The 27,196-nt window shown below is 40.7% G+C and overlaps 1 protein-coding gene across 1 annotated transcript in view; it reads left to right on the top strand.

The window, feature by feature from the left end:
* galnt2 (UDP-N-acetyl-alpha-D-galactosamine:polypeptide N-acetylgalactosaminyltransferase 2) overlaps nt 1–27,196 on the top strand; it is a 109,604-nt gene that overhangs the window by 50,020 nt on the left and 32,388 nt on the right. The window contains exons 3-9 of the mRNA XM_059982216.1: nt 1,355–1,508; nt 4,208–4,306; nt 8,101–8,168; nt 8,252–8,317; nt 8,412–8,533; nt 18,027–18,114; nt 23,889–23,976. Coding sequence (XP_059838199.1) covers nt 1,355–1,508; nt 4,208–4,306; nt 8,101–8,168; nt 8,252–8,317; nt 8,412–8,533; nt 18,027–18,114; nt 23,889–23,976 — 685 coding nt within the window. The remainder of the gene's footprint in view (nt 1–1,354; nt 1,509–4,207; nt 4,307–8,100; nt 8,169–8,251; nt 8,318–8,411; nt 8,534–18,026; nt 18,115–23,888; nt 23,977–27,196) is intronic.

Genomic DNA, 27,196 nt, shown 5'->3' on the forward strand with positions numbered 1-27,196 from the left:
GCCTCTATTGTATTCGCCGCCTCCACCACTCTGGCAATGTATTCCAGCCATCCACCAATCTTTGTATATATAAAAAGCACGCCCTTCACATTTCTTTTAGGCCTACCCCTTCTCACAATGGAGTCATAGAGAAATACAGCGGCGAAATAAGCCCTTTGACCTGCTTTATCTGTGACAGGCAGCAGCCACTCATTTACACTAATTTTACATTAATTACAATTTTAATTGTCACTACATTCTCATCAAAATACTCCAGATTGTACCTCTCACCTATTCACTAGGAGCAATTAATCTTCGAACCTGCATGTTTTTGGGATGTGGGATGAAACCAGAGCACCCAGAGGAAATCTGTACCTACAGAGCTGTTCACAAACGAGAGAAAATCTGCATATGCTGGAAATCTAAGTAATATATACAAAATGTTGTAGTAACATACACAAAACACTGAGTTCTTCCAGTATTTTGTGTGTGTTACTACAGATCTGTACAAGCTCTGTACAGATAGCTCTGCAGATCAGTATTAAGGAGGGGCTTCTAGTGCTGTGGGGCAAGAGCCCCACAACCCATTACTTAGTTGTAGCTTGTTCTAGCAATCTTTGTTTATATAGCTTTTTCCAGTTTTAGTGTTCAGGTGACTTAATGTAGGTTCTGAAAGGGTATTCTTGTTTCCAGATCCTGCACTAGAAAAGTTTCTTCCTGCTATTTATCTTGGATATTTGACTTAGGGTATAAAAAGACTGGTGCACTGATAAAAGTTATTTGAACTCTGAAAGGCAGTTCTTACAAACCTTGAACAAATATAAATTGACCTTCCTGATTTTTTTAAAATGAAAATTTGTACTTGAACTAATGTGACAGGGTTATTTTTTTTACTGGCAGAGGCAGATGGAGTATGATGAGACTATATCTTATTTACACAGCTCCACACCAGGACCAATAGACTCAAAAACAGTCACTTCCCCCAGCTGTCAGGCTGATCAACACCTCCACCCTCCAACCCCACCAGCACCACATTCACATCAGCCGTTTTATTATTTCCCGTCAGTCGGCTTATATTAAGATACTACAATAGCTGGATCATAATCAGCCTATGTATATAAGCTAATCGTGTGTGTGTGTGTTTATATATATAGCCACACTAAAGTTATTCATACATTTGCTTTTGCTTTTATGTTTGCATTTATTGAGTTTTTTATGCTTAGTGTTTTTTAAAAATTTCATTCTCTTTTACACTGGTGTACTGAAGAATGGCAATAAAACAATCCTGAATCTTGGAACTTGTATCTTGAACAGTAGGCACAAAGATTTAGAGCGCATCTTTGATTTTGATTGCATGTTTTTGATCGGTCTACAGGGAAAGTTAAATGGAAAGACTTCGATCAGGAGGCTTATATCGAGGCTACTTTAGTAAAGACGGGGCAGGATCCATATGCGCGGAATAAATTTAATCAGCTGGAGAGTGACAAGCTGAAGATGGATAGAAATATTCCAGACACCAGACACGATCAGTAAGTAGACATGCCAAGCTGGTTGTCTTTGTAACATTCTTGGTTCAGACTAAAGTTTGTTGGTTGAAGCCCCCATTTAGGCTGCATGATTACATCACCCAGAAACGGCATCTTCCAAACATAATCCCTGCATCTTTCTGATTAGAAGAGTAGAAATGTAGATCTCTGAGTAAGAAGTATATCTTTACTAGTTTCCAAATATTCCTTCCCTCAGCCAACATTACTAAAATATATTAACTGGTCAGTTCTGGGTTGTCATGTAGGATCTTATGTCCAGTTAGTTGCCACACTTCATCTATTACACTTCAAGAAAACAGTCTTTTCTAGATATAAAATGCCTTGGGTCCTGAGTTCTTGCAATTGCTAAATATTTTCTTTCTGTGGTTCAGTAGACATTCAGAACTACAAAGTTAATTTTTTGAAGGTAAGTTCCTTTTAACTGGAGAACTGTGATAGCAAGGAGTCCAGCAGAAAATATTTCCATACATTTTGGTTTGTAAAACTTGTCCATTAACCTTCCATAACATTTTAATCTCTACCCTCAGAACTAGGACTTCCTTCAAGTTTTGCGACTGGTTTTTGGTATTGAGGCCCTCTGTTGGTCAGGGTCACCCACAGATATTGCATCCTAGGGTAGTACCATATGGAGAGCAGGCTGTTTTGGTATTAATTTGAAACACAAGCCTTTGCTGGCATTTGCACATTCTGTTCTGGGTTAAAGCAACCCAGACCTAACCGTTATTGAGATCCAAAAACTTTGTTGCCAGAGAACATGGAGGTGCTAATGGCATTCTTTGGAAATTGGAATCTCATCAAATTACCAAACCACTGTGGATATGTTAAATCAGCAGCTTTAAGATCAAATTATATATATGTTGTTATAATATTATTATATTAGAAAAATTATTTGGAGTGTTGGTATAAAGAAGACGTACTCAGTAGCCACTTTATTAGGTATAGAAATGATCCTGGTGTGGTTTTCGGCTGCTGTAACCCATCCACTTCAAAGTTTGACATGCTGTGTGTTCATAGATGCTATTCTGCACACCACTGTTGTAACACATGGTTATTTGAGATGCTTTCTCTTTCCTGTCAGCTTGAAACAGTCTGGACATTCTTCTCTGACCTTTCTCATTATCGAGGCGTTTTCGCCCACTAAACTGCTACTCACTGGATGTATTTTGTTTTTTGTACCATTCTCTGTAAAGTTTAGAAACTGTTGTGCATGAAAATCCCAGGAAATCAGCAGTTTATGAGATACTCAAACAACACCGTCTGGCACCAACAATCCTTTCACAGTCAAAATCACTTTGATCAAATTTCCTCCCCATTCTGATGTTTGGTCTGAGCAACAGCTGAACTTCTTGACCATGCTATTATGCATCAAGCTGCTACCACATGATTAGCTGATTAGATACTTGCATTAACAAGCAGCTGTATAAGTATCCTAATGAAATGGCCACTGAGGGTATATGCAGTATAAAAACTGACATAGATGCTGCACAAAATTCTGAGCAGTCTTTAATAGTAGTATTTCTGGTAGCAAATAGTGCTTTGTATACATAAAGTTCATTTTCTCCCTTTGTGGCTTACAAGAGGCTGGGCAAATGGATACCCAAGCAGCATTCGAAAAATGCTGTTTCCCTTAGGAACGAAAAAATTAATTGGAAAGGTTGCTATTTCTGTTTGTTTTCTTTATGGATTACCTATCGTTTTACACCTGATCAGAGACAGAAAACATCTCATAACCTTTTTAAAAGGAAATTTCAAAATTCAAAGTAAATTTATTATCAATGTATGTATATGTCACCATATACTACCTTGAGGTTCATTTTCTTACAGGAATTCACAGTAGAACAAAGAAATACATTAAAATCAATGAAAAACTACACACAGAGTCTGACCTGGTACTAATGCAAAACAAGACAAACTGTAAACACGATCAAGCAAGCAAGCAATCAATAGATAGATAGATAAATAAATACATACATACATACATAGTGAGAACATGAGTTATCGGTTCCTTGAAAGTGAGTCATTAAATTGTGGAATCAGATTAGCATTGAGGTTATTCACGCTCATTCAAGAGCATGATGGTTGAAGGTGATAATTGTTCCTCAACACGGTGGTGTTGGACCTAAGGCTCCTGAACATCCTTCCTGATGGCAGCAGTGAGAAGACAGCATGGCCTTGATGGCAGGAAGCTGGGGTTGGGATCCTTGATGATGGATGCTGCTTTTGCAACACTCCTTGTAGATGTGCTCAATGGCTTCACCTGTGATGGACTGGGCGGTATCCAAGACTTCCTGTTTCGACTCATATGTTCCTGGCCATTGGTGTTTCTGCACTAGGCTATTATACTTTAAAACTTAGCAAATAGATGACTTGACTTTAGAATTACTCAATACAATTGTATAATGCTGTTTAATTATTTATGGTCTGAGGAAAATGGACAGAAATTTCCTCTTCTGTCACCTCAACGTATCATTTGAACTCCCCCTCACTCACAGTACAATCAAAAGTTAAATGTTTGTCAGCCTTTTTTTCTGCTTGATTCATCGATAAAAGTCATTATTTTCCCATCCTTATATGACAAAGTTAAAATTTAACTAGCTGCTTTAATCAGAAACTACAACAATGGGGAACATTGTTCCCCAACAAACTTCAGCAGTGCCCATGTACTGTGTTCTTTCTAACAGGTGTCGGCGGAAGCAGTGGAGAACTGACTTGATAGCAACGAGCGTAATCATCACCTTTCATAATGAAGCAAGATCAGCATTGCTACGCACTGTTGTCAGGTAAAACAATGGAAGTCATACTCAATATTTGGCATTTGCTGTAACTTTATTTACATAGTGCCCTTGAAATAGTGAAGTCCCAGGGTGCTTTATGTTAACAAATACATTTTGGCACTAATTCACATAGGATATCTTTTTCAGAAAAGTGATGGTTAAAGAGGATCTTAAAGAAGAAGAGAAGCAGAGAGAATTCTAAACTGAAGACCTAGGCTGTTACACTGTATAGTGTTATTGCAAATGGAGCATGTTACCTTTTTGCTTAGAATTGCATCCAAACTATTGGCCATGTAGAATGTCTGTAACCTGTCAACTTCAGAGCCACAGGAAGCCAAAATTAGAAAGGTGGTGGGATCTCGGAGGTCTGCAGAGCTGATGAACATAACAGAATCAAGTGTTTGGTGCAATTAAAAATTAAAGGTTGATCATGAGAACATAAGGCATAGGAACAGAATTAGGCCACTTGATCTGCTCCACCATTCCACCATGGTGCCTCTTAACCCCATCCCCCTGTCTTTTCCCCATAACCTTTGACACCCTTACTGATCAAGAACCTATCAACCTTCACTTTAAATATTCCCAATGACTTGGCTTCCACAGCTGTTGTGTCAATGAATTCCACAGATTCACCACTCTCTTGCTAAAGAATCTCCTCCTTATCTGTGTTCTAAAGGATATACTTATATTCTGAGGCTGTGCCCTCTGGTCCAAAACTCCCCCATTGTAGGAAACATCTTCTCCACATTTATACTATGTAGGCCTTTCAATGATAGGTTTTAATGAGATTCCCCTTTCATTCTTCCACACTCCAGCAAGTACAGACCCAGAGTTTCTCATGAGAGAAGTAAATTTGACATAGGTTAAGAAGCATGGTAAAGATGAACTGTTGTCAGTGTGAACTTGTCCAGTTTACTGGAAATGTTAAAATTGAAACAGAACCTGGGTGCATATTCAGGGAACCCTGCAATATCAGCTTCTCAAGATGTCAGAACATAGTGTAGCATGTTCTGACTGGGAAATAATATGAGCTGATAAACAGGAATTCTTCACATAACCTCTGGCTTAATTCGGAAATATCCGAAGGAGAGATTGTATTTGCATATGCCTCAGATATAGAAAAGATAACCAAATTATTTAAAACTCCTTACAAACAAGAGAAAATGAGCAGATGCTTGAAATCCAAGCAACACACACAAAATGCTAGAGGAGTTTAGCAAGCCAGGCAACATCTATGGAAAAGAGTACAGTCGACTTTTCAGGTCAAGACCTTACGTTAGGACTGGAATAAAACAATGAAAAGACTTCTCATCATGAAAAAAACTACCCCTGACATCCCCCCCACCATACTTTCTGCCAAACTCCTGAAAGTATGTCCCCTTGTATGAGCCATTTCCTTTTAACCCCATTCTCTTGTCTTCTCCCTGTAACCTTTGTTGCCCTCACTAATTAAGAACCTTCCAACATTTGCTTTCAATATACCCAATGACTTGGCTTCCACTGCCGACTGTGTAATGAATTCCACGCATTTGCCACCCTCTAGCTAAATTTCCATTCTGGTTCATCTCCATTCTCAAGGACCATCCTTGTATTCTGAAGCTGTGCCTCCTGTGGTTGTACACTCCCTGACTATAGGAAACATCTTCTCCATGTCTGCTCTATCAATATTTGTTAGCTTTCATTAAGATCCCCCTCATTCCTCTAAACTCCAGCAAATGGAGTCCCTGAGCCATCAAACGTTCCTTATACATTAACCCTTTCATTTCCATTGTGAACCTACTCTGGACCCTTTCCAATGCCAACACATACTTTCTTAAATATGATGCATAAAACAGCTCATAATATTCCATATGCAGTCTGGCCATAGTTTAGGTACCTTTGCATCAATGTATGCATCATTGAAGATAACTTGATCTTTCCAGGTGAAGGATTAACTGCAGATCTTCTTTTGTGCATCGGTGGAAATTGACGGAGCTGATTTGAATGCTAGAAAACAATTTGGAAAGCCGAAGCATAAATGTATCCCGTGCATCCTGGCAATGTGCCATGTGGTGAAAAGCTATTGATGTACAGCAGCAAAGGCCATTTGTTCAACTTCGGCCTGACGTCATTTACGGGATGATTAATAAAGCAATCCATTTGGTCATACTCACCTGCTCAGTTCCCAAAGTCAGTACAACCTTTTTCATATCCAGTTCCCTTATGAACATTAACCTTGACTTTGTTTCTTCAATCTATTCATTCAGTGCATTCTTCTCTGCAGCAAACAGTGTCATTTAAAATTCTCATCTTCACTGCATTTCCTTTACCCACCAGCTGCTGCTTCCAAACTGCTCAGAAATAGAGGAAGGAGTAGAGTGTGGTGTGGTGGCTGCAGTAGAAGTGTGTTTATTTTTTTTATTTCTTATTTTTATGTCTAGCACTGTATTTACTGACACCAAATGACATCTTTCACACATATGTCAGTGATAATAAACCTGATTCGGAATCTGAGCTTGTCACTGCTTTGAGTGTAATGGCCTTCCACTCTGAAATTGCTTAAGTGATAAATGATTCAAGGACTTTTTTTTAATTGCCTGAATGCAAAATCAAAAGCTTTAGTTTTAAACACAAGGAACTCTGCAGATGCTGGAAATCTTGAGCAAAGTACAAAAAATGTTGGAGGTACTCATCAAGTTAGGCTGCATTTACGGATGTTTGTTCTACTTGTTATGTTTTGTTCTGGCTTCTGCCCCCTTCTTTTCCAGTCCCAATGAAGGGCCTGGGCCCAAGATATCTGCTGTTTATTTCCCTCCATAGATGTTGCCTGACTTTTCGAGTTCCTCCAGCATTTTGTGTGTGCTGCTTAGGTTTAACAATCCAGGCAGGCAGTGCTCTGCATTGCAAGGTAATATGCACAGCCTAATCGTGTGAGGAATTTTAATGGAGCCAAATAAAATCTGGAACGTCTCTACTTCCCACTTAGTGTTGGGTGGAGCCTTTACACTGTTGCACCCAATCCCCTCAACTCAGCAATTTCCTCTTGTTATGTTTAATTCATTGTGTTACTGAGGCAAGACCAAATGAAAACTCGGGCATTGAGATTAATAGATTTTACTTTTAGGTAAAGATATTTAGGGTTAAGTAATATCTAAAAATTCTGTGCTCTGGTGGACTGCATTCAGTTCTGGTCTTCATACTGTGAGGGAAGGATTCATTTCAGAAGCTGCAGAGAAATTTCTCCAGAATGATACTGGTATCAGACGAAATAAGGAATGAGGTCAGGTTGTAGAGATTAGATTTCAATTGGTACAAATATCTAAATAAGTGTCTTAAGATGAATTAAAGTTATATGGAAGAGTGAATGAAACCATTACGAGAGGGGAGGGCAAAATAATGGGATATAATTATATAAAAAGAAGAAATATAGTTATGCCTCTCAATGGTGGTATTGGGAGCCATTTTCACACAAAGGGTATTGTAAACTTGTAAAATAAATTGATAATTGATAATTGATTGATTTTGTTTTGTTGAATAGTGGTACTAATGGTTAAGATTTGCTTATCTCCACATACCAATCTTGGCATGAGTAATTGAACAGCAGGATAAAGGACTGAAACATTATTCTTCATAAAGTAAAACAACTGTGTCAGCTCTTTGCTCTTAGCTCTTTGGAATCCTTTTTACAAATTGTTCTCACAAGCAAGTATAATAGAGTGCATGGATTTTTACAGGATCTGCATTTCCTTATAGCAGAAATGACTAATTAAGATGGTGGTAATTTTGTTTTGCATTTAATTTATGATTTTTTTTTCTTACAGTGTGCTTAGAAAAAGTCCTCCATATCTTATCAAAGAAATCATTTTGGTTGACGATTACAGTGACAACCGTAAGTAATTTTATAAAAACCTTTTCATGGGTCATGTTGTCAGAAAGGAGTTTTTTTTAAAAATTGTGAATTCCTGCTTTCAGCTGAAGACGGCACTTTGCTATCGAAGATTGAGAAGGTCCGAATTCTTCGAAACAACCGACGTGAGGGTAAGTCAAGGTGACATGGCTGTATTAGCGTTTCTGTTTCTGAGATTTCTTTTAAGTCCCTGATCAATGATCTTTATTTAACTTACCCGGACAGGGCTAATGCGTTCACGTGTCAGGGGAGCTGATGCAGCACAAGCAGGCATACTAACATTTCTCGACAGCCATTGCGAATGCAATGAACACTGGTTGGAACCACTTCTGGAGAGGGTAGTTGAGGTAAGCTACTACGTTCATCATGTATCAGGTAATTGTAGTCTGTGCCAGCTCTCAGCTCTGTGTTCTGACGTACTTTCCCTGAAACCTCTAAAATTGTTACGTGCCCATTAGTTCCCTTTGACTTTCCTGCAATCGTCCATTTACACTGGGGCAGTTTGCAGCAGCAATTAACCTACAGCGCATATTTACGATCTGAACAGAAATGGGAGCATCTGGAGGAAATCCACACAGTTACAGAGCAACATACAAACTTCACCCAGACAGCACCCAAGGTAGATGTCTGTGATACACCTATGGAATCGAGCAACATTTCTGGTTGCCCCACTTTGTGGTATGGAGGCTCCAATGCACAGGATCAAAAGAGGCTGCAGAGGTTGTAGACTCAGCCAGCCCCATTACAGACACCAAGCTCCCCACCTTCGAGTGCATCTTCAAAAGACGGTGTGTCAAGAAGACAGCATCTGACAGCACTCGCCATCTGGGACTTGCCCTCTTCTCTTCCTACATCGGGGAGGATTAAAGATTAATTATCAGCCTTTGTTGTCACATGTACACAGAAATATTGAAAAATACAGTGAAATGCATTGCTTGCATCAATGACCAACACAGTCTGAGAATGTGTAGGGCACCAGCCTGCAAGTGTCGCCATGTTTCTGCCGTCAACGTAGAATGCCCATAACTTAATAAACCTAACTCATACGTCTTTGGAAAGTGAGAGGAAACCACAGCACCTGGTGGAAACCTATGCGGTCACCAGGAAAATGTACAAATTCTTTTCAGACAGCGGTGGGAATTGAACGCAGTTCACTGGCACTGGAAAGCATTACACTAACCACTAAGCTACTGTGCAAATACAGGAGACTGAAGATATATACTCAACAATTTAGGAACATCATCTTCATCTCTGCTGGCAGATTTTTGAATGATCCATGATCGCATGAACACAACCTTGCTAATTCTCTTTTGTACTATTAATTTATTTATTATTGTAACATATAGTAAATTTTATGTATTGCACTACGCTACTAGAAAACAACAAATTTTGCGACATATGTCAGTGATAATAAGCATGATTCTGATTCTGAACCTGGGCTGCTGGAGCAGCATCAACAGTTTCACGTTGTCTCCTCCAACTAATTCAGAGAAAAATTATGCGTGGTATCAGTTGACTCCAATCACTTCCTTGCAGTCTGAAGCAAGGGATGAGGCAAAATGAATAAAGGATTTCATTGTTCTGCCCAGCTGGCTGAGGAAAAAACTTTGGGTGCACCCTTCCCAGTTGGCAGCTGGTCCGACATTCAATGCTAATGGTGGGAAATATGTCAAGAGTGAGGATTTGAGGATTGCATCCTGTAGAGGTATGCGGGAAAGCCCACAATTCCAGGTCAGTCTGTATGAAAATAGACCCCCCCCCCCCCCCCCCCACACCATCCTCTCCCACGCCTTTCCTGTATGCACAAGCTGCCCCAGGAAATGCCTGATGAAAACATTCCTGGTCTGGAAAAAAAAAACAAGTGTTGCTTGAGTTTGTTTTTTGAGAAAGTAAATGGCTGGCTGAAGTGATAGGAGCAGATTTGGGACAACATATTCACATCATAGTAAAGCTTGGCTTAAAAATAGAACTAAATAATGAAGACCAAATAGTAGAATATGGAACTGGAAGTTCAGAATCATGTTTAATACCACTGACATATTTTGTGAAATTTGTTGTTTTGCAACAGCAGCACAGTGCAAAACATAAAAAAATACTATTAGTTACAATAAAAAAAATATACTCACTGGCCACTTCATTCGGTACAGGAGTGGAAGCTGGTGTGGTCTGCTGCTGTGGTCCATCCACTTCAAGGTTTGACATGTTGTACATTCAGAGATGCTCTTCTGCAGATCACTGTTATAACGTGTGGTTATTTGAGTTATTGTTGCCTTCCTGTCAGCTTGAACCAGTCTGGGCATTCTCCTTTGACCTTTCATTAACAAGGTATTTTTGCCCACAGAACTGCCACTTTTTGTTTTTGTTTTTATCATTTTCTCTAAACTCTACAGACTTGTGCGTTGAAGTCCTAGGAGATCAACACTCTCTGATACTCAAACCAAACCATCTGGCACCAACAGTCATTTCACAGTCAAAGTCACTAAGATCACATTTCTTCCCCATTCTGATGTTTGGTCAGAACAATAACTGAACCTTTTGACCATGTCTGCATGCTTTTAATGCGTAGAGTTGCTGCCACGTATTTGGCTGATTAGGTATTTGCTCTAATGAACTGGTGTACCTAATAAAGTTGCCACTGAGTAGTTTATAAAATATTAAATGAAATAAGTAATGCAAAAAGAGAGCAAGGATGGTGAGATAATGTTTGTAGGTTCATTGTCCATTCAGAAATCTGATTGGTGGAGAGGAAGAAGTTCTCAAACAAGAAGTGTGTGTCTTTCAGCTCTTGTACTTCCCTCCTATTGGTAGTAACAAGAATAGTGAAGGTCCTGGGTTGTCATGTCAGTAAAGCTTTTATTTGTCTTTGTTTTTGCAATGTATGCATTGCTGGTGATATGTATCCATAGTTGTATTGAAGAGGTAGTGGTGTGAAAATTATGTCTAAAGTTTTTGTTTGGAAGAGTGAGATGCTGTAGATATAACGTGTATGGATAGTCAGAAAACCTTTAACATAGCATCTCACTAAAAGCATCTCACAACGATTCTAATGTATGTTTTTGAAGCTGGTGATGGACAGCGAAGGAAACACACAGAGTTTGCATAATCCTTTGCCTACCTTTTGCCATTACTTTGGTGTGCAGCTCAAAGGCATGTTGCCTGGAAGCCTGTCTTATTGCACCAACTAAACATTTGTGTCTAATTCCTTCCTGAAACTCATTAAAACTTCTTAAGCACCAATCTGTGTTGGTAATTTATTCTACATATTTGCCATGTTCCTTGTAATAAAAATAAAATCCAACATTTTCTTTCTTTTCTCTTAATTTGTGTATCTGATGTCTTATGATCCTGTTCCTGTGGTGAACCTTTTTAAAACATTCCATAATTCCAATCTAGTCTTTTTCTATCTAGAAAAGCCTTAGGGTAGCTAATAACGTTTCATTCTGGCATCGAGTGCGTAGGGATCACGCTTGGCTACTTTTCTCCTGCTTATATTAGAAAGTTTGGATGAGTATTGGAGTGTTGTCTCTGAACTTACTGACGAGCAAAACATTTGGGGTTCATCCAACAGCATACAGATTGAGAAAGTGATTTGCGGAAGTGCCGTTTAGAAGCTTAAGGCAAATAGTTTAATACCAACTTGATTTAAATCAAGTTTATAGTTTTTTTTATCTGCCGCAAAACAACAAATTTCACCACGTATGTCAGTGATATTAAACCAGATTCTGATTCTGATGCTTCTTATAAAACATCCCTCTACTAGGGTTCTGATCATCAGTTCTAATATTTTTTTACTGTATTTTCTTTGCTAATGCATCTCTAAACTATCTTGAAATGTTTTACATTAAAGGTGCAACATAAATTGTTGCATTTTATTTTAAGAAGTGAACCCAGCATTGGGGATTTGCACTGGATGGGAAGAAAAAACAGGCAACTGGATGTTCAGGTCACTCCTGTGGACTGATGGAATTCTTTTGCAAAGTGGTGACCTGATCTACATTTATTCTGCCCAATTTAGAGTTGAATGAGCCCAAATATTAGGCCTGACATCAGGATTTCGGGTTGGAAATTGCTGATCAGAGCTAAAAGGCAACAGTGGTGACAGAAGCCAGTGTTGGATTTTTAAAAATTCTGGTAGTGTGTTTCTGATTTCAGATTCAAGTTCATTTATTTATCACATGTACTTGAAAAATACAGTGAAATGTATTGTTTGCGTTAACAACCAACACAATCTAAGACTGATTAGTGGTGTGCTGCAGGGATTAGTGCGGGGTCTTTTGTTCAACACTTATATCAATGAGCTGGATGATAAAGTGGTTAACTGGATCAACAGGTTTGCAAGTGACACCAAGATTGGGGGTGTAGTTGACAGCAAGGAAGCCTGTCATGGCTTGCAGAGGGATCTACATCAGCTAGAAAAATGGGCTGAAAAATGGCAGATGGAATTTAATGCAGACAAGTGCAAGGTTTTGCACTTCAGTGGGACCAACCAGGGTAGATCTTATACAGTGAACGGTAGAGCACTGAGGAGTGTGGTAGAACAAAGGGATCTGGGAATACAGGTCCATGAAAGTGGTGTCACATGAAGTTAGGGTTGTAAAGAAAGCTTTTGCCTTCTTAAATCACTGTGTGCATGCATCTACTGATGCCTCTGGACACATCATCAGTGATGGTCCTGGAATCATCGGGTGTTTCGGGTCTTTCAACATCATACACCCTCCTCCAGGTGACCCAGCCGGGGCTGATCAGACCCCAGCTTATGTCCAGATGGCTAGCTACACATGACTCCATGGCTCCCCTCTCTTGAGCCACAGCCACCTTGAGGCCCTCTCTGCTGCATCAGTGATACTGCGGATGGCTCTCCTCTTCCTCTCTCCCTCAATGCCCAAATTGCTGAGGCTCTGGCTAAGGAACGGGCTGTGAATTCCCTACAAGCAACTTCCACTGGGAGACACCCCGCTCCCCATCCAGCCCACTGGCAGTTGCTGACCAGTCCTGCATACTTAGATAGCTTCCTTTCAAAGGCCTCTTCCAAGTGATCTTCCCATGGGACTGTCAGCTCCAGCATCACCACCTGCTTCATAGACTCAGACACAAGGGCAATGTCTGGTCGCAGGGTGGTGGCTGTGGTATGGTCGGGGAACCTCAGTTGCCTTTCAAGGTCCACCAACAGCTGCCAGTCTCTTGCAGAGGTCAGGATACCTGCCGATGTTCTTTTTGCGGGTATTGGCTGCTCCCCAGCTCTGACAATATGTTATGTTGAAATTGTAAAAGATGTTGGTTGAGAGAGTACAGAGAAAATTTACAAGGATGTTTCTGGGCCTGGAGGACTTTAGTTATAAGGAATGATTGAATGGGGCAGTTGGTATACATGTTGATACAGTGTATAGTGAGACTGTGAGAATGGACGGCAGATGATGGGGCCAAATTGCCGTCAGTGGGATTAGTTGAAGTGTAACACGGGGGGCAAAATTGAAAGGAATTTTGAATACAGGACTGTGTTATATTTGAATACACACAGTATATGGAGTAAGGTGAATGATCTTGTTGTGCATTTGAAGATTGGCAGGTATGATTTTGTGGGCATCACTGAGTCATGGCTGGAAAAATAGATTGTAGTTGGGAGCTTAACATCCAAGGATACACATTGTATTGAAAGGACAGGTAGGCAGAGGGGGTGGAGTGGTTCTGTTGGTTAGAAAATGAAATCAAATCCTCAGAAAAATGTGACATAGGATTGGAAGATGTAGAATTGTGTGGGTAGAGTTAAGAAACTGCAAGGGTAAGAAGACCCTGATGGGAGTTATATACAGGCTCCTGACCAATAACCAGGATATGGAATATAAATTTCAATAGGAAATAGAAAAAAAAGCATATAATAAAGACAATCTTACGATAGTCATGGGGGATTTCAATATGCAGGTAGATGGGGAAAATCAGGTGGTGCTGGATTCCAAGAGAGAATTTGTAGAATACCTACATGACAAATTTTTAGAGCAGCTTGTGGTTGAGCCCACTAGGAGAAAGGCAATTCTGGATTGGTTAGGGAGCTGAAGGTAAAGGAACCCTTGGGAAACAGTGATCATGATATGACAGAATTCACCCTGCATTATGAGAGAGAAAAAATAAAATCTGATGTATCAGTATTACAGTGGACTAAAGGGTATAAGTGGACTAAAGAGCCATAAGAGACGAGCTGGCCTACATTGATTGGAAGGGACACTAGCAGGGATGACGATAGAGCGGCAATGGCTGGAATTTCTGGGAGTAATTTGGAAAGCGCAGGATAGATACATCCCAAAGATGAAGAGGTATTCTAAAGGCAGGATGACACAACTGTGGCTGACAAGGGAAGTCAATGCCAACACAGAAGCCTAAGAGAGGGCATATATTGGAGAGCAAAAATTAGTGGGAAATTAGAGGATTGGGAAGCTTTTAGAAATCAACAGAAGGTAATCATAAAAGTCATAAAGAAGGAAAAGTTGGAATATAAGCTAGCCAATAATATTAAAGAAATTACCAAACGTTTCTTCAGATATATAAAGAGTAAAAGTGAGGAGGGAATAGATATTGGACTGCTGTAAAATGATGCTGGAGTGGTAGTAATGGGGTTCAAGGAAATTACAGACAAATTGAATAAGTGGAAGACATGAGCAGTATGCCGGAAGTTCAAGAGTGTTGGGGTCAGAAGTGAGCATAGTTGCTATTATTAAGGAGGAGCTGCTTGGGAAACTGAAAAGTCTGAAGGTGGGTAAATCATCTGGACCAGTTGGACTACACTCCAGCACTCTGAAGGAGGTGGCTGAAGGATTATGAAGGCTTTGGTAATGATCTTTCAAGAATCACTAGATTCTGGAATGGTTCTGGAGGACTGGAAAACTGCATATATCACTCCATTTTTTAAAAAGGGAGGGAGGCAGAAGAGAGGAAATTATAGGTTGGTTAGCCTAACTTCAGTTGTTGGGAAGATGTTGGAGTCCATTATTAAGGATGAGATTTTGGGGTATTTGGAGGAGCATGGTAAAGTAGGTCAAATCAGCGTGATTTCCTTAAGGGAAAATCTTGCCTGACAAATCTGTTGGAATTCTTTGAGGAAAGAACAGGCAAGATGGAGAAAGGAGAATCAGTGAATGTTGTTTACTTGGACTTTCAGACTGTGACAAGGTGCTGTACATGAGACTGGTTAACAAGATAAGATTCCATGGTATTACAGGAAAAATACTAGTGTGGTATCTTTGAGAGGACTAGAATATAAGAGCAAGGATGTGATGCTGAGGCTTTACAGGGTGTTGGTCAGACTGCACTTGTAGGATTGTGAGCAGTTTTGAACCCCATATCTAGGAAAAGATGTGTGCTGGCTTTGGAGAAGGTCCAGAGGAGGTTCATGAGAATGATTCCAGGGTTGAAAGGATTAACGTATGAAGAGTGTTTGATGGATGTGTGCCTGTACTCAGAGCTTAGAAGGTGTAGGGGGGGGGGCATGGAATCTCATTGAAACCAATCAAAAATTGTAAGGCCTAGACAGAGTGAATGTGGAGATGTTTCCTGTAGTGGGTGAGTCTAGGACCAGAGCCTTAGAATAGAGGGATGTCCATTTAGAACAAAGATGAGAAGGAGTTTCTTTAGCTAGTGGGTGGAGACTCTATGCAATTCACCAGCATGGACAGCTATGGAGACCAAATCAATGTGTATATTTAAAGCAGAGGTTGATATGTTCTTTGTTAGTTAGAGCGTCAAAGATTAGGGGGAGAAGGCAGGAGAATGGGGTTGAGAGGAATAATAATCAGCCATGATGGAATGGTCTAATTTTGTTCTGATGTCTTATGGACTTATGGTCTTATAATTGATACTCGTACTGAAAATGCATAAACCTTTCAACAGGAGGAAATTACTTTGTTAATGCTTGAGAGCTGGGCAGTGATACCCTGCTATGGAATCATTGTGTCACATTACTAGTGTCTTTTTCCACAGTCTCTGTCATTTGAATTGTGACTGAAAGCTGTAAAACACTATGGTCCCTCCTCATGGCAACTATTAGGACTGTATGTTGCCAAAATTGACTCCAAGCTGCTTTTCCAACATTGTGCTGACTTCACCTCAAATTTGAGAAGGGCTAATTTGTTGAGCAATTCTCCTTGGTCAACCAGAAATGAAAATCCAAGCTCTTTGTAATGGTTAACCAATTCACATGCACGATCTATACCATGATCAGCAGAATCTATTGGAGCAGGCTGTACGAAGGGCTGCCTTCTGATAAAGGAAGACCTGATATGGCCTATAATATGATTGTATTGTCTATAAAGTTACAAACAAAATAACTATTAATTCAGTTGTATTTTTGAATGAGTATGGCAGGCAATAATATCCCAATGCTGTTGTTATACAGAATGAAGGATTTCCATTAAACATGGAGCTTGCTACTCTTGTTTCTGACCCAAAGGCATGGGTTGGTAGGTTAACTGTTCGTTGTATATGGCTAAGTGTTTTCACTTACTGCTTCTAGTTCTTAAAACCTCTTTGATCAAGCCGTGTCCATCTGGATTGATATCTTCTTATATGTTTGGAGTCACAACTTAAGAGTCTGAAAGTCATACATCTTGGAGAGAGTACAGAAGCAGGCCCTTCAGCCCACCATGTCTGTGCTGACCATCATGCACTTATTTTAACTAATCCCATTTAATTTGTTTTATATATCCTTCCCATATTGTCCACAACTCAGATTCTACTGCTGACCACACTAGGGGCAAATTACAGTTGCCAATTAACCTACCAACCCATGTGACAGTGGGATGTGGGAGGAAGCCAGAGAACCCAGGGGAAGCTCACTCTGTCACAAAGAGCCTGCAAACTCCACACAGACAGCACTGGAGGACAGGATTGAACCCTTGGTCATTGGATCTGTGAGGCAGAGCTCTGTAGTTAATCCACTGTGCATCCCCAGGATTCCCAAAAAGCATCTTGGACTGTAAATACAAATTATCTTGCCCTATCCTGACATACATTAGTGTAAGCTATAATTGTTTTAATATTTTCATGGTTGGAGAGCTTGAGACAGTCGAGTAGACTAAACAGTAGAAGTAAATACACAAACTGTTTGGTTTCATTTAAATTTGTTCACCTGATTGAAGGTAATCAATAGATCTTTCCTTCAGTATGTATCAGATTCAAGATTGTTTATTGTCATTCTTCAGTACACAAGCATAAAGGAGAACAATAAGGAGAACAAAATGATTGTTACTCAGGATCTGATGCAACATAAAAACACAATAAGCATAAAGAACACAATAAATATATAACATAAAAGCAATCCTATGAAAAAACTGTACAAGTACCTGAGTCTGGCTGTATACACAAGATTAGCTTGAATACATAGACTGATTACACATAAAGGGATGCTAAGTGCAGGAGTATTTGTACGTAAGGTGACATTGGCAGGAAATGATAAAGTGTTAGCTATAGTAAGATTGTTCTACGATGAACTTTCAGAAAGCAGCTGGCAGCTATATGAATACGTTAAACCTCAATCCATCTGCCCCAGTAGATAAATACAAGATCACTATTTTGAATATGCCACTCCTTCATACCTTGACTAATCGTCTCCTAGCTGACAGCACCAAAGTGCATATCCAATCATTCTGTTTGTGGAATCTTGCTATGTACAGGTTGCCTCTCATCTTTTACCCCCAATGTTACAACAGTGACTTTTGTTCAAGTGATACTTTGTTTGACGCCTTGGGACTTCCTGAGATTGCCAAGAAGCCATACAAGATCATTCATTTAATAATTGTTTATTTTGCCCAGACAGCAATATCATTTTTCTGTCTGTTTATTTGCTCTTCACAGGATAAGACCAGAGTGGTTTCACCAATAATTGATGTTATCAACATGGACAACTTTCAGTATGTGGGGGCATCTGCTGATCTAAAAGGCGGTATGTAGAGTGCAAAAAATTTAATACGTACCACCCCACCAGCCTCTGTGTCTAGCACATAATTCTTCGCAACTTCTGCCATATCCAATGGGATCCCATTACCAAGCACACCTTCTCCCCCCCCCCCACCCCCTTCCCACTTTCTGCTTTCCACAGGGATCGCTCTACTACGCGACTCCCTTGTCCATTCATCCATCCCCATTGATCTCCCTCCTGGCACTTATCCTTGCAAGCAGAATAGGTTCTACCCTTGTCCCTACACCTCCTCCCTCACTACCATTCAGGGCCCTAAACAGTCCTTCCAGGTGAGGTGAAACTTCACCTGTGAGTCTGTTGTGGTCAAATACTGTGTCTGGTGCTCCTGGGGTGTCCTCCTGTATATTGGTGAGACCCACCATAGATTGGGAGACCTCTTTGCCGAGCACCTATGCTCCATCCACAAGAAAAATCAGGATCCCCCAATGGCAACCCATTTTAATTCCACTTCGCATTCCCATTCTGATATGTCTTTCCACGGCCGCCTCTACTGTCGTGATAAGGCCACACTTAGGTTGGAGAAACAACATCTTCTATTCCATCTGGGTAGCCTCCAACCTGATGGCATGAACATCGATTTCTCGAATTTCTGGTAATATCTCCTCCCTCACCGTACCCTACCCCCTTTTTCCTTTCTCACCTTATCTCCTTGCCCGCCCATCACCTTCCTCTTATGTTCCCCCACTTTTCTCCATGGTCTTCTGTCTCTTTCACCAATCAATGTCCTAGCTCTTTACTTCATCCCTCTCTCCACCTTTTAATACTCCTCAGCTTTTTTCCTTCAGCCCTACCGAAGGGTCTCAACCCAAAACGTCGACTGCACTTTTTTCCATAGATGCTTCCTGGCCTGCTGAGTTCCTCCAGCATTTTGTGTGTGTTGTGTATGTCAATGATTTGGACTATGGGATTAATAGATTTGTTGCTAAATATGCTGATGATACAAAGATAGGTGGAGGAGCGGGTAGTGTAGAGAGACTTAGATAGGTTAGGCGAATGAGCAAAGAAGTGGCAAATGGAATACAATGTTGGTAAGGGTATGGTCATGTACTTTGGTGAAAGAAATAAACAGACAGACTATTATTTAGATGGGGAGAGAATTCAAAATGCAGAGTTGCAAAGGGACTTGGGAGTCCTTGTACAAGATACTCTAAAGGTTAACCTCCAGACTGAGTCGGTGGTGAAGAAGGTGAATGCAATGTTGTCATTTATTTCTAAAGAATATAAGAGCAGGGATGTGATGTTGAGGCTCTATAAGGCACTCGTGAGACCACACTTGGGAGTATTGTGTGCAGTTTTGGGCTCCTTATTTTAGAAAGGATGCAGTTCAGAGAAGATTCACGAGAATGATTCCAGGAATGAAAGAGTTACTGTATGAGGAACATCTGGCAGCTCTTGGGCTGTATTCCCTGGAGTTCAGGAGAATGAGGAGGGAGCTCATAGAAACATTCCGAAAGTTAAAAGGCCTGAACAGATTAGATATGGCAAAGTTATTTCTCATGGTAGGGGAGTCTAGGACAAGAGGGGATGATTTCAGGATTGAAGGACATCCTTTTAGAACTGTGATGCGGAGAAGTTACTTCGTCAGAGGAATTTGTTGCCTCGAGTGGCTGTGGAGGCCGGGTCATTGGGTGTATTTAAGATGGAGATAGATAGGTTCTTGATTAGCCAGGGCATCAAAGGGTATGGGGAGAAGGCAGGAGAGTAGGGATGACTGGAAGAATTGGATCAGCCCGTGATTGAATGGCAGAGCAGATTTTATGGGCCAAATGGCCTACTTCTGCTCCTATATCTTATGGTCTTAATTAAATTTGACTAATCAGTTGTCATGTAAATAGCAACTTTAAAGCGAAACAACAATCTTTAAAAGAATTAAATTACGGAAATTTTAGCAAATCTGGCAGCATCTGTGGAAAGAGTAAAGAAGATAATGTTTCAGACCATTAGAACTATAAAGTGTTTCAATTGATGATGAATATTTGCAGAATTAGGGAGGCTCAGGAGCGGATTGGAGAACAAGGGCCTGGTAGAGAATAGGCATGATTAAATGACAAAAACAATGCAAATTGATGTGATAATGGAGCAGATATAAAACAGAAAATGGACTGGTGGATGCTGTATGCAATCTAATTGAATGTTCAATTCAATCACATTGACATCATCAAAGTTCAGAAATCAGGTGCAGAGGGACTTGGGAGTCCTTGTGCAATGGTTAGAGAATTGCTTCACTTGATGGAAGTACCTTCCTTCTTTGTGTTTAATGTTCTTCATAAGGTTGAACCTGAAGAGACAGTCTATGTGTCTATGTTTAAAACTCCATATTTTCCATTTTACAAACTGGTATTATGGGTGTGCCTCCCTGATCATTCACAACTACTGGCCTTTGGGGGTGAAAATTAGAAATAATGTCCTTATCAGCCAAAAAAAATCCCAGAATTTCCTTCTTCAGCCCTTCATCTCTTCCAGAATCGGTATCAGGTCTTATTATCCTTGACATATGTCATGAAATTTGTTTTGTGGCAGCAATACAGCACAATGCATAGAATATACTATAAATTATAATGAAATATATCAAAACATTAAAATAGTACAAAGAGAGCAAAAAATAGTGAGATAGTGGTCAAGTCACAAACGAGAAAATCTGCAGATGCTGGAAATCCGAGCAATACACACAAAATCCCAGCTGTGCCTGCCTGTTTGTCAGCCACGTGGAATAGCCTATGTCCAAGTCTACATTGGTGACCATCACAGACTTTCCCTACTCGACATTGATGACTGCATTGGTGCTGCTTCCTGCACTTGTGCTGAACTTGTCAATTTCATCCACTTTGACTCCAACTTCCATCTGACCGTCAAATTCACCTGGTCCATTTCCGACATTTTCCTTTCTTAATCTCACCATCTCTATCTTCGGAGACAGCTTATTCACTGATGTTTATTATAAACCAACAGACTCTCACAGCTACCTGGACTATACCTCGTAAAAACGCCATCCCCCTTCTCTCAATTCATCCATCTCCACTGCATCTGCTCTCAGGATGAGGCTTTTCATTCTAGAACATAGGAGATGCCCTTTTTCAATGAGAGGGGCTTCCCTTCCTCCACTATTAACACTGCCCTCAATCACATCTCTTCCATTTCACGCATATCTGCTCTTACCCCATCTTCCCACCATGCTATCAGGTTTCTCTATTGGCTTTCTTTTGTCCTCACCTACCATCCCACTAGACTCCACGTCCAGTACATAATTCTCTGAAATTTCAGCCACTTCCAACTAGCTTTCCACAACCAAATACACCTTTCACTCCCCCCACTTTCTGCTTTCTATAGGGATTGCTCCCTATGTGACTCCCTTGTCCATTCATCCCTACCCACTGATCTCCCTCCTGGCACTTATCCTTGCAAGCAGAACAAATGCTTCACCTGCCACTACACTTCCTCCCTCACTACCATGCAGGGCTCTAGACAGTCTTTCCAGGTGAGTCGACACTTCACCTGTGAGTCTGTTGGAGTCATATGTGTTTGGTGCTCCCAGTGTGGCCTCTTGTATATCAGTGAGATCCAATGTAGATTGAGAGACCGCTGCGCCAAGCATCTATGCTCTGTCGGCCAGAACATGTGGGATCTCCCAATGGGAACCATTTTAATTCCACTTCCCATTCCCATTCCGATATGTTCATCCATGGCCACCTCCACTGTTGGGATAAGGCCACACTTAGGTTGGAGGAACAATACCTTATATTCCATTTGGGTAGCCTCCAACCTGATGGCATAAACATTGATTACTCAAATTTCCAGTTATGCCTTCTCCACCCCACCTTTCACCATTTTCCATCCCCTTGTCCCTCTCTCATGTTAACTCCTTGCCTGCCCATCACCTCCCTCTGGTTCTCCTCTCCCCCCTTCTTTCTTCCATAGCCTTCTGTCTCTTTCACCAATCAACTTTCTAGCTCTTTACTTCATCCTTCCCCCTCCAAGTTCCACCTATCATCTGATGTTTCTCTCTAATCTCTCCCCACCTTTCAAATCTACTCTTCAGCTTTTTTTTCTCCAGTCCTGCCAAAGGGTTTTGGCCCGAAATGCCGACTGTACTTTTTCCCATAGATGCTGCCTAGCCTGCTGAGTTCCAGTGAAATGGTGGTTATGGGTTCATTGTTTATTCAGAAATCTGATGGCTGAGGGGAAGAAGCTGTGCTTAAAAAGTTGAGTGTGAGCCTTCAGGCTCCTGTACTTGTTCTCTGTTGGTAATAATGAGAAGTAGGCATGTCTTGGATGGTAGGGGTCCTCAGTGATGAATACCACTTTTTTGTGGCATAGCCTTTTAACGATGTCCTCGAGATGGTGATGAAGCCATTGTCCATGATGCAGCTGGGTGAGTTTATAACCCTGAGCCTCTTGCATCATTCCTCCTCTCCCACTCAGCCACCTCCCCCTTATCTCATTCCATCTATCACCTGTCAGCTTGTGATCCTTTTCTTCCCCCCACCTTCTTGTTCTGGCTTTTCCCTACTTCCTTTCCAGTCTTGATGAAGGGTCTTGGCCTGAAATGTTGTTTATTCCTCTCCATAAATGCTGCCTAACCCTGATGAGTTCCTCCAGCATTTTGTGTGTGTTGTTCAGGAACTGAAACTGTCTGGTGGTGCCAGAATATCAAGAAAAGGGTGCAGGAAATAAGCCTGTAAATCCCACGATAACATGCAGCTCAGTTACTGCAGTGGTGTAATTTTGGGGTTAGTCTTAATGCAGTGTCTGCTCATTGTGAGTCAGTGGACATATCAAGATCACAGCCAGGACAGCTGGGGAGGATATTACGGTACCACATTAGTAATCTTTAACAAGGGAAAGCAAACTGCAGCTATCTATTTCTGTATACAACCTTCAGTATTCAACAGCCTCTGTTACTGCAGTCCCTGCCCTGCTGCTGGCTTGCAGATGTGTCTGTGTCTGTATAGCAGATGGCAATGAGAACATCTCCTAAATGAAGCCTGACACCTTGCACCTTGTCCTTCAGTAAGGTTTGGACAGGAACACTGCTCTTATCATAGCTTGAATAAATGTGGACTCCTACTTGGCGTTCTTTTTGTACAATGCATCCTCTTTCCAGCCACTTATCCTGTTCTGTGTGGTCAGCTTGTCAGTGCTGACACCCAAAATCCCAGCAATGCACTATGGTTCCTCTGAAGTACTGCTGTTCCGATACACCCAATAGCACTCAAAAGGAATCTACCAGTAAGTAAGTCATTGATAATTTCTTTGAGTAGATGATGGATCCTTGTAATATTCAGGACTCAAGAGTGTGAGGTAAAGTTGGATGCTTATTGGGTGGTTGAGATGAAGAAGGGAAGAATTAGCCTAAAATCTGTTGTTATACTGTTTGACATTTATGGTCTGCCTGCTTTGCATTCATACAGCAGGAATTCACAGTACTATTACTAATGCCCTCAACGATATGGCCTGCAGCACATTTCATCTCATTAGTCTACGTGCTTTGTATAAATGCCATTATTGAGCTCTGAAAGCACTTTTGGCACCCAAAAAGCAATTGTACATCTAATAATCACAATTTCTTATCTTGTACATCTGGTTTATTTTGGATTAAGTAACTAAAATATTCCTGATGTATCTCTCCTGAACAATAGCTATCATTTTCAGTTTCCTCTGAAGTAAATATTTTTCTAAAATGATTACTCTCTGATCCTTCAGCACTGCTTTATTATCTCCCCTACTCATGTAATTGGCAGGATTTGACTGGAATCTGGTCTTCAAATGGGATTATATGACTCCAGAGCAAAGACGAGCTCGTCAGGGCAATCCCATCGGCCCCATTAGGTAAGTAAACAAAGAGTTTGATTGTTTCCTTGTACTTTATCGTAAGGTAAGACCAAAGGGAATTGGTAAGTCAGATACAAAATTGGCTGGTCATAGAAGTGTGCTGGACGTGTGTTTCTTTAACTGGAGATTAGTAATCAGTGGTGTACTGCAAGATTAGTAAGGGTTCTCTGTGCTTATATATAAATGATCTGGCTGAAAATGTAGGCAAATTAGGTAGATTGGCATGGCCAGCACAGACATTGCTGAAAAGGGCTGAAGGACCTTTTCCTGTGTTGTATTGTCCTACGTTCCAGTATTTGTATACAAACACAGGGTTTGCCCATAGACGACAAAGGGTAGTTGTGGAAGGTTGTTAGTGTGGTTGTTGTTCCACAAGGAATGGCGCTGGTGCCTCTGTGGTGTATGATATATATAAATGGCTCAGATGATGAAGATGTAGACAGGTGAGTTAGTAATTTTGAAGATGGCACCAGGATTGTTGGAGTTGTGAACAATCTCGGGTGCCAACAAAGGATACAACAGAATATGGGTCAGTTACATAACTGTGCAGAAAAATGGCAGATGGAGTTTAATGCAGGTGAGTTTGGGGTGGCACGTTAGCGTAGCGGTTAGCATAATGCTATTTACAGTGCCAGTGATCTGGGTTCAATTCTGCCACCCTCTGTAAAGAGTTTGTACATTCACCCTGTGACCATGTGGGTCTTTTCAGGGCTCCAGTTTCCTCACACATTCCAAATACTTATGGATTAACAGGTTAATTGGTCATAGAGATAGAAGCAGGTGGTGCAGGTTTGTTGGGCTGGGCTGGGCCTGTTGCTGTGCTGTACCTCTACACAAATAAATAAAGTATGAGGTGTTGTACTTTGGAAGGTTGAATGTAAGTGAAATATGCAGTTAGTGGCAGGACCCTTAACAGCATTGATATACAGAGGGTCTTAAGTCCAAGTCCATACCTCATTGAGAATGGGCAGGTAAAGAGAAAGGGTGGTAAAGAAGGTATTGGCATGCTTGCTTTCATTACTTGGGGCATTGAGTACTGTATAAGAATAAGGAAGCCCCATTGCAGTTATATAAAACTCTGGTTTGGCTGCTCTTGGAATATTATGTGCAGTTCTGGTCCCCCACATTCTAGTAAGGATATGCAGGCTTTGCAAAGGGGGTAAAAGCAATTTACCAGGGGGTATGATTATATGGAGAAGTTAAACAAACTTGGATCATTGTCTCTGGAGCTTCAGAGACTGAGGATAGACTTAACCAGAAGTTTATGAAATTATCTAAAGCATAGAAAGGGTGGACAGTCGGAATCTTTTTCCCAAGGTAAAAATGCGAAGTACTAGATTACATGCGTTTAAGATGAGAGAAAGAAAAGTGTGCAGAGTCGGGAGTTTTACACAGAGAGTAAGTAGTCGGTGCCTGTAATGGGCTGCTGGGAGGAGTGGTGGAAGCAGATACAACAGTGGTGAATATGGACACGTGAATATACAGAGAATGGATAGATATGGATCATGTGCAGGCAGAAGAAACTCAGTTTAATTTGGCATTGTATTAGGCTTAGATTTCGTGGGCCAAAGGGCCTGCTTCTGTGTTGTACTCTTCTATGTTTTGTGTCTTTTTTTGGCTGATTTGGCTTGTTAGCACATTTTTTTTGGATTTTTTTCTATTCCCTCAATGGCCATCAGCCAAGAATGTAGGAAACATGCCCATAACACCAGATAGTTTGTGAAATGGGAATTAAGGAACTTTAAAATAGACAGTCTCTTCATGTTTAACTGTTCTGGATTACATTAAGTGGAAAGGAAGAAGGTCCTTGCATCAAGTGAAGCTGCTTACGTTATCACAGGATGTCCAAAGCACATTACAAAGAATGAAGTATTCTTAAAGTGTCATCAATATAAATTATACAACACTCCAACCAACTTATACGCAATAAACATGAAAATGGATAAATAATATAAAATATAATATGAAACCTCTCCATATAAATCTAATCAAGGCTGCATTCTGGCAATAATAAATAATATAAAATAATAAGATAATATCTTTTTGTTGTAGACTCCTGAATGATTTCACCTGTTTTTCTTCAGAATGATGTCTATCGCATTCATTAGAGAGGATAGATGCAACACTCCACAGTACTTCTCTTAAAACTTACAAGGCAACACGTTGGACTGAACAGCAGTCTCATTAAATTCTTTGTTGCCCTCTCTGATGCCTAATTTACCTGATTGTTTTATTTCATGCCATGTGCTTAGCCATTGTTTTCTCTGCACTATCCTGCATTCCCCTGATACCGCTTTTACCTCATGAGCTGTTCTGCTTTGGCTCAAGATCTGCCCAATATACGGACTTGCCCAGCCTGAGAGAAAGCAACCTCTTTGCTGCTTTATTACCATAACTGATTTTATCCACCTCTCTTTTTCTATCTCCTGAACCCAATCCCTCTTTATTTTTTCAAGTCAAATTGAGATTTGTGTATTTATTGCAGGTAATTGAAACATGCAGTGAATTGCATTGTTTGCATTACAAACAACACCACCTAAGGAATTGCTGGAGGTAGCCCACAAGTGTCTCTGCACATTCAGGCACCAACATTGCATGCTCACCACGTTTAGCAGAACAACACATGCAGCAACAACATAACAAAAGTAAAACAAGCCCTTTTCCACCCACATACCCACTCGTACAGATAGGCTTCCAACCCTAGGATTGGCCACCTCCAGGTTTCTGACCTCCAGTCTACAGCCCTGGACGCTCAGAGTCACAGACATTGGGCCTCTGACCTCCAGTCCCTGGCCCAGACTCCCAGCCTCTGACCTCTGATCACACCAACCCAAAGGCTTTTGCTTAATACACTTAAGAGTTTCTCACTTCTCACCGATAACAAGTGGGATTGAGTGCCAATGACTTAACTTAATATACTTTGATTAATGATGCTACCTAGAAACCTTTCCAATGTTCTGCATCTCAAATTCTTGCCAAAATTTGCATTTACTTACTTCTAGTCTTGCATTCTGCTGAGCTGCAAGCTTAAAGCTCCCTGGTATGCTTTTGTAGCCTTTCCTCTCAGTTTATTTTTCTTCTCCCAAAACCCAGCCTCTCTGTTGTTCTGGTTGAGACCATCCTGATGAAGGGTCAAAACATTGATTGTCTCTCCACCGGTGCTGCTTGACCAAAGTAACTGCAGCTTGGTTATTTGCTCTCTATCTCTGCTGTTGCC

Source organism: Hypanus sabinus, chromosome 10 (assembly GCF_030144855.1).
Source record: "Hypanus sabinus isolate sHypSab1 chromosome 10, sHypSab1.hap1, whole genome shotgun sequence".
Lineage (NCBI taxonomy): Eukaryota > Metazoa > Chordata > Chondrichthyes > Myliobatiformes > Dasyatidae > Hypanus > Hypanus sabinus.